This window comes from Pinus tabuliformis, chromosome 4_1 (genome assembly GCF_031772625.1).
Source record: "Pinus tabuliformis cultivar Carrire ecotype Pingquan chromosome 4_1, CPIR1, whole genome shotgun sequence".
NCBI classification, from domain to species: Eukaryota; Viridiplantae; Streptophyta; class Pinopsida; order Pinales; family Pinaceae; genus Pinus; species Pinus tabuliformis.
This window is the reverse complement of record NC_142303.1, coordinates 691,443,816-691,451,189: the sequence shown is the minus strand read 5'-3', so window position 1 is coordinate 691,451,189 and position 7,374 is coordinate 691,443,816. Positions and strand designations below refer to the sequence as shown.

Sequence of the window (7,374 nt, the reverse complement as noted above, 5' to 3'; positions counted from 1 at the left end):
ATTAACTCAGTGCAGAGTGATTAATATTTACTAATGAACCTTAACTATCTAAATCATCCACCAAAACTCCGAAAAAATCAATTGTGCATGATTAAATTTGCACCAAATTTGACTTCTCACAAAATTCGATAATTCCACTTGAATAAAGTGCCCAGAAAAGGATCGATCAGGAGGCCATTTCCGTCAAAAGTTACAACTGCCCTGACCTGCAGTGTTTTCCTGGCAGTTGCCATTGTGTTCTTCTCACCTCGTTTTTCTGGCGATCATTAATGAAAATTCGCACTGGCAGGATGAAACCCCGAACCCCGACTTCTGCAATCGCCGAACGTTTTGACGCCCTTCATTCTCTCTATCTGGCGGTTCCATAATCTCGAAATTCCAGGCAACTTAAGTGCCCTTTGTGCATTCTCAAGCGTTTGTCACGCGTTCGATTCTTGTAACCCTACATTCACCTTGGCAACAGAAGAATTATGGGATCGATGGCCTCGTGCGCGCGGTGGACGGAGGTGGTGAGTCCGGACGTGATCAGAATCGTCTACATTAACGGCCACGTGGACGAATTTCCGGCGGCGGTTAGCGCCAAGCTAGTGCTGCAAGACCACCCCCGCCATTTCATCTGTAGCTCGCGTGATTTGTACGGAGCCAGCTGCCCGGCGTTGCAACCCGAGGAGGAGCTCCGGATGGGTGAGCTTTACTTTCTGCTGCCCCTCTTGGCCCTCCAGTCGGCCGAGAATTTGTTGGCCTTAGCAGCGAGGCTGTACGCCGCCGCCAGAAAAGACGCATCCAGAGCTGCGCAGAGGCGGCGAAGCGCGGATACGACGTCCAATCTGTCCGCCGAGGTGCGGAGGGGTCATCTGCATAACATCCACAAGCAGGTCGTGGAGGCCTCGTCTGCATACAATCCAGGAGACCAGCTTCTCTGGTTGAGCCCGTCTCCTAGTGTCATTAAGATTTGAAATCTTTTTGTGTTTTGGGTTTGAAGCTTGAAAATGATTATTTTGATCCAAACAAACCGTTGGTGTGGATCTTAGTAATTAATTCAAGATGATTTCTCTTTCCCATTGCAGCGTGAAACAAGTTTGAAAATGGGTTTCAAATAACTTGGACGTATATGTAAAGGGTCGAGTAGATGTGTAGCCTGCATAACCGTAGGTATAGACTTACCGTTATGTAAAAGTGTATGGATGTAACGCTAATGTCTATGATGTTATGTAATATGGACTTCATAATGTGACTTTTCATACGTGGTTTTGTGTTTTTGTTGTTTCAAATTGAAAGGGTTTTTTTTTTTTTTTAAATATTGAATTTGGGAAAATATGAATTTATTGTTATATTTGAACAAAGATTATATTGTAGATATTTTTAGTACAAATATAGTTACAAAAATAAAAATGTTATTGGGAGTGATTGAGAGGGATGCTTATATGGGCAAAATATAAATGTTAGTTTTAAATTGTATGTGTATAAAGCTCTGAGTTTGATTGTATTAACCTTTAGTTAACCATCTTATTTTTAAGTTTGTTGATGATGATGATAGTGGTTACCGTCCACTGGGACCAAATTGGTCTATCGGACCTATAATTTTCTTAGTTTTTAATTGTCTGGCTCCTCGTCTTTCTTGACGAGATTGATGTTGTAGTTTTCTTTTTTTGCTCTACGTTCTTCCAACTTCCTTTATCTTGCATCTCCTTCATCTCATCTGGTTCTTGGGACATTGGTGTCTTAACTTCATGATCTATTGTGTTCGTCCTTTTGAAGATGGTCGGAGAAGAAATTTGGTCTAGGAGATCTGCTTTGCTGTTAAATGAAGATTTATTTTGTGCGGTATTCAAATCCTCATCACTGTTGATGCTTGAGGGGTTGTCGAGTTCACTTTTTTGTTGTTGGGCAGGGCTTTCTCCCTGCTTGTCTTGAGAGTTGTTTCTTTCTTGCCCGATTTCTTGTGATTTAGAGTTTTCTTTAGAGTATTCTTCTTTGATGACAGTGTAGTGTTCTTTTTGTGCTCCTTCCCACCATGTAGATCTGTGGTGGTTTTTTCTAGCAGAATTTTTCTGAGAGGCTTTTGGGCAATTTTTAGCTAGATGGCCTGTCTCAAAGCAGGATCGACATCGAAAGAGGACACTTTCATAATCGAGTTTCTGGTTCCACACATAGTCTTTACTTGTTAGGTTTATTTCCGTTGGGAATCCGACATTGAAGTCCATTTCCACACAAACGCGTGCATAGGTGGTTCTGGCATATTCCTCTGTTGTCGCATAGTTAATATTCTTTTGATCAAGGCATTTTACGAAATCACGAAGTTTGTTTGAAGTAGAACAATCGTAATGTAAAATTGTTATGTTGTTGGATTGAAACATTTCCATACTTGTATTTAATTTGGTAAAACCATGTATTTTGTAGAGTCTCAAAAATGTCTAAGTTGGAAAATTCAGATGTTAGTCATAATGGCTTGAGGCTCCTTGCAAACATGTCCAACTATATACCTATGCACCATGCCTTTTGTTTGTCATTTCTCCTCCCATCTACCTACTATGACAAATGTCAAAAGATTGATGACATGACGTGTTGTATGAAGTACTCCCAATAATGATAAAATTGTAAAATTAAATAAAATTAAATAATAACCGAACTGTATCTTTAATAGGTAGTTCCACCGAATTGTTGTTAACAAAGGTTTTCGACTCATTCATGCTGCCACCGAGATTTAAACTCCGCCAAAACTACTGGCTTCCAACTGTTCATGTCAAGGCCATAAGGCCTTTTATTATTTTTCCAATTGTTCATGCTTGCTATTGGGCTCATGTCACTATCACCAAACCACGCTGCCATGCATAACACTTTATTGTACCCCAAAAGGCCTTCTCAACCCTTTTTAATTTTAAAACCGAAACTATTATCAAAACTATTGAATTCACCTTTAGGCCCTTTTTCTTTGCCCCCTGCCTATTTTGCGCCATATAACTAGGTCTCCACGACCACTGGCTAAGGTCCTCGGGCGCTAAACCCTTTCAACCCTATGTGGGCCAATTCGCTATGTTAATAACTTTGTGTTGTTGGTCCCGCTTCTATAAGAAGCGACCAAACACAACCCCAAAAGGCCAACGCTCCTTTGTTTCTATGTGAAACAATCCAAGGGACAACTATAGGTGCTTAGCCAGATCTCCCAAATGCCTCCTCGACTCTTTTTTACATGCCTTGGGTTCATTTCTACGTGAAATGACCCAAGTTTTGGGTACAGGTGCTAAGCCCAGAACTCCCAAACCCAACATTTTTTATTCCACCTCCATATTAAACCACCGGGGTCTACCTGTCGAGTCTACGTTTCTTGGGGACCACCCAATTCCCATTTCATTGGTTGTCGCTCTGCCTTTGTGGCTCGGTGCCCTGCTGCTGGAGCTTTCACTTTTCACTATCCATCATTAACGCTTACGTGTCCCAGTGCCCATTTCCCAACAACACCTCTTGCACACCATTTAAATATTCCAAGCTATATCCACCGAGATGACATCATGTTTGCTATGTGTCGTCTTGTGATAGGTGAAACATGTCACTCGAAAATGGCCCTTTTAGGTTCCTAAAAACCTTGAATCTTCCTACCATTTGTCCATGCTGATGCCACCACCTAATATCTCTCAAGCCAATCGCATGTCACCACCTATCCTCCTGGAGGTGAGAGAAAAGGTCATCTAAGGCCTTGTTTTGCAGCCAAATCCTTCATTAATTTATTTTTAGGATTACCGTCCTTTTCATTATTTTCCCACTAGGCCGACATTTTGTTGTGTATGGCTGCTTTGTTATTCCTTCGGCGTAGCCCTTCGCGGGCTAAGTTATCGGAGTGGGCCTCCTACTGCTCCCTTTTCATTGGTCAGTTGCCTCAACTGTCGTGTCCCGGCACTTACCTCCCTCTCCATCCAATATTGTGACATATATAAATCCTTCATGGTTCTCTCGCCAGGGTATTATCGTTAGGTGGGTTCCACTTGCTCGATCCCCATTAGACAGTGTGTAGCTGTCGTTTCCCAACGTTCGTCTCCCGAACCTTCCCTTTATGCACCAAAACGGTTGCACCGGGGTGAACCCGTTGGGATACCACTGTTGGGTGGACTCCACCTATGGCCAATCAAATGCATTCATGCTACTGCCATGTCTACCCAGAGCTTTGCGTAGAGGCTCTGTCATCCTTTCTGTTGAGTTTGGGATTTAGGCCAACCTTGGCTATGCGTCGAAGGCTCCTCCAAACATATTTAACTTTGCAATCTTAGACTTAGGGTCACCAAATTTGATTGGCTCTAAATTTTGAACCAGGAGGCCATTTTCAACCTTCCACATACGGTTGGGAAGCTTTTTCAAATCTCTTTCCATCTATGTGGGTTACACCTACACCTGAGATGATTTACTTCTCCAGAATTGGCTCCAAAGCCTCTGCACATTTTAATTGTCTTTACCTTGCACTCTTTTCCATTTCCTTTGCCTTTTCTTTGTGTGTAAAGATCTTTGTCATTGGATTTTCCATGAGTCATCTTTTTTTTGGCCACCAATGACAACATTTTTACAAATGCAGTTGCATTTGCCAATATTTTCCATTGCCTTTGCCTTTGCTTTGTCTGTGTAGATATTTTCCATTGGCTTTGCCATCAATCATCTATGTCATGGCCACCAATGACAACATTTTTACCAATGCAGTTGGCTTTTTCAATATTTTCCATTGCCTTTTCCATCGATGACAACACATTTCTAACAATTTCCCCTTTGGCATTGATGGCCACACAACACATCATTACCAATGATCATTACCATCTTGACACTTCTCCTTTTGCTTTTCCACTTATCATTTACCATCTTGTGTTTGATCATAAATACTTCTCCCCCTTTTGAATAAATGGAAAAGATACTAACATGCCCCCTATTAAGAATCTCTCTCCATCTTCTAATCTTGTGGACCTCTTAATTGTTTCTTCTTAAGCTGAAAAACTCATATCCCTTTGATTTGATCCAAGGAGCTTCCTTTCTATCCCGTGAAGAAGACTAAATAGAAGGGAAAGGAGTATTTACTCCCAATCTTTGCCTCAAGAAAACAAGAGGAATTTCTTACTGAAACAACCCATGCTTGTGCAACTAAGCCATGAGAAAATTATTCCCGCTGGTCCAAGTCTCAGTTAGGATTACATTCATAACATTGCCTTCCTAGACCCATACACATATCTTATAGTAACAAGAATAATCATTTCTATGCATGACACATTTGACTCCTCATGAACAATAGTCATATCAATATTCTCCTATCAACACTAGACCACATGAAAATCGTACTCTAACAAGAAGTCTAATGACTGTAAATACCAATTGACAATGCCTTTAATACAAGTGATACCAAATTAAAATGATGTCAATTTTTGAATCGACGCCATTGTTAGCAATATTTGAGAACTTGATGACTGAGTATCCTCATCCTCCGATCATACTATTTTCACTATAAATATGAGGTCTGATACCAATTACCAATTTGAACAATATCATAACAATCAATCCATGCAACAAAAACCATTAGCCTATGCAGCACATAACTTATACCAATTAATGATACCAATTGTCAATGCATAATTTGATACTCAAAACTTGAAATGAGTATACTCCCCCTGTGGCCATGCTCCCTTTTTGCGTTCGAAATATATTCTGCTAAACAGACCATCACCAACTGAACATGCTCATACTACCAAATATTTAAAAACAAAAATCAGTAAACCATATTGCTCAGCAATCAACATAAAAAAGGCATAGTTTCCTTTATTGTTCAAATGCATTCCTTAGCTTGTTCCATTCTTCTCCTTGCATTAGAGTTTTCTACCTCCCCTTGAAGCCAACCTCTTCTCTTTAATGAAGATGAGCAAGGGCTATACTCCCCCTGAGTATATTATTTTCATTTTTCTTCAACAACTAAATTTGTTGAATTTTCTCAACACCATGAGGTCCTACATTGATCTGTTTAATTGGGTGAATTTCTACCATTTCCTAAGCATACATACCTTTGTTTCTCTTCTTTCTCACTGTATTCCTTTGAAGATATTTCAGGGTTGATGCCACTTCTTTTGTTTGACTGGGATCTCTACTTGTTGCAGGGTATATAGGAGAGATCAACCACAATAATTTTAGACTCGGAATCTTCTTCACCAAGCACTGTTATGCATTTCCTCCATGCTCCATTTGATATGCCTTTCTTCTGGGTACTGAAATAGCTCATATGCAGTTCTCTTTGCTGGATCTCATCATAATCCATGCCTCTAATTGTAGATTTTTGGTCAAATTCACATGTGACTGCTTTGTGCCCAAACTTCTTACACATGTAGCATTCAACTTTATTCAAGAAGGGAACAAAGAAATTATTCTTCTTACCAAACCTTATGCTTGTCCAATTTCCTAGACTGCAATTCGTTCTTTTGTTGCTATTGGACCATTGAAAATATTTCCTTTGTGGGGAAAGGATTTCTGTACTTGGCCGTTTGAATTTCTCTTCTAAGGAATTCATGGCTATTGTTGAATCTGTGCATGCATCGTTTTTTGTTGCACCATCTTTTTTTCCTCTCTGGACACTTGGAGGCAAAGTGCCCTATGTTATTGTAATAAAAACATATAATGGGTTGCATACCTTTATTTGGATTCTTGGAAGTCCCTTTATCTCCTTGATGTCGCGTTCTTTTGCTAATGGGTCCCTTCTATGTTGTTGTTGAGTCATTTTCATCTTCAATTGTTGTTTCAACCCGAGAGGAACAATCGTTGGTTTGATTGTCTTTAAACACTTCATAATTCTCTACATGCATCTAAAGATTCAACACCTGCTCTTTGAATGCTCTATTCTCCTGTTTCGGCTTTGTATTTATAGATCTAAATTTCTTAATCTCTTCAAGAGCTTATATGAGCTACCTCTTCAAACCAATATTTTCTTCGATAGCTTCCAACTCAATTGTGGAGCCACTATATTCACCACTAGTGTTTATTTTACTCTCAAAAGTTTGTTCCCTTGATGACTCTAGGGATTCATTTTTTGATACGTGAGATTTCCTTTCCTTCTCTTCACCAAAGGTGGACCCGTTTTATTCTTGACAAATTTCCATATATTCTATCACTATTAAAGCATATCTATCTTCATTACAACTTGATGAGAAACTATTAATTTCACCAATACTTGAAGTTGAGAAGTTTGAAGATAAATGACCTATTGTTCTACAATAACAAAAGAACAACAACTTACTTGTATATTGCATCTCCTTTGGGTGTTGATCATTGACTTGGCCTATCGATATAGAAGAATCATCATCCAATTCATGATCTTTAGTGCTCTTTGAGTCTTTGACCAAGTTATTAACTACTCCATCCTTC

The 7,374-nt window shown here is 39.7% G+C and overlaps 1 protein-coding gene across 1 annotated transcript; it reads left to right on the top strand.

The window, feature by feature from the left end:
• Positions 1 to 201: 201 nt before the first annotated feature.
• Positions 202 to 1,040, top strand: LOC149178017 (uncharacterized). The gene has a single exon (XM_089423524.1). It carries the CDS (start codon positions 471 to 473, stop codon positions 954 to 956), a length of 486 nt encoding a protein of 161 aa, XP_089279650.1. The 5' UTR covers positions 202 to 470; the 3' UTR covers positions 957 to 1,040.
• Positions 1,041 to 7,374: the final 6,334 nt, after the last annotated feature.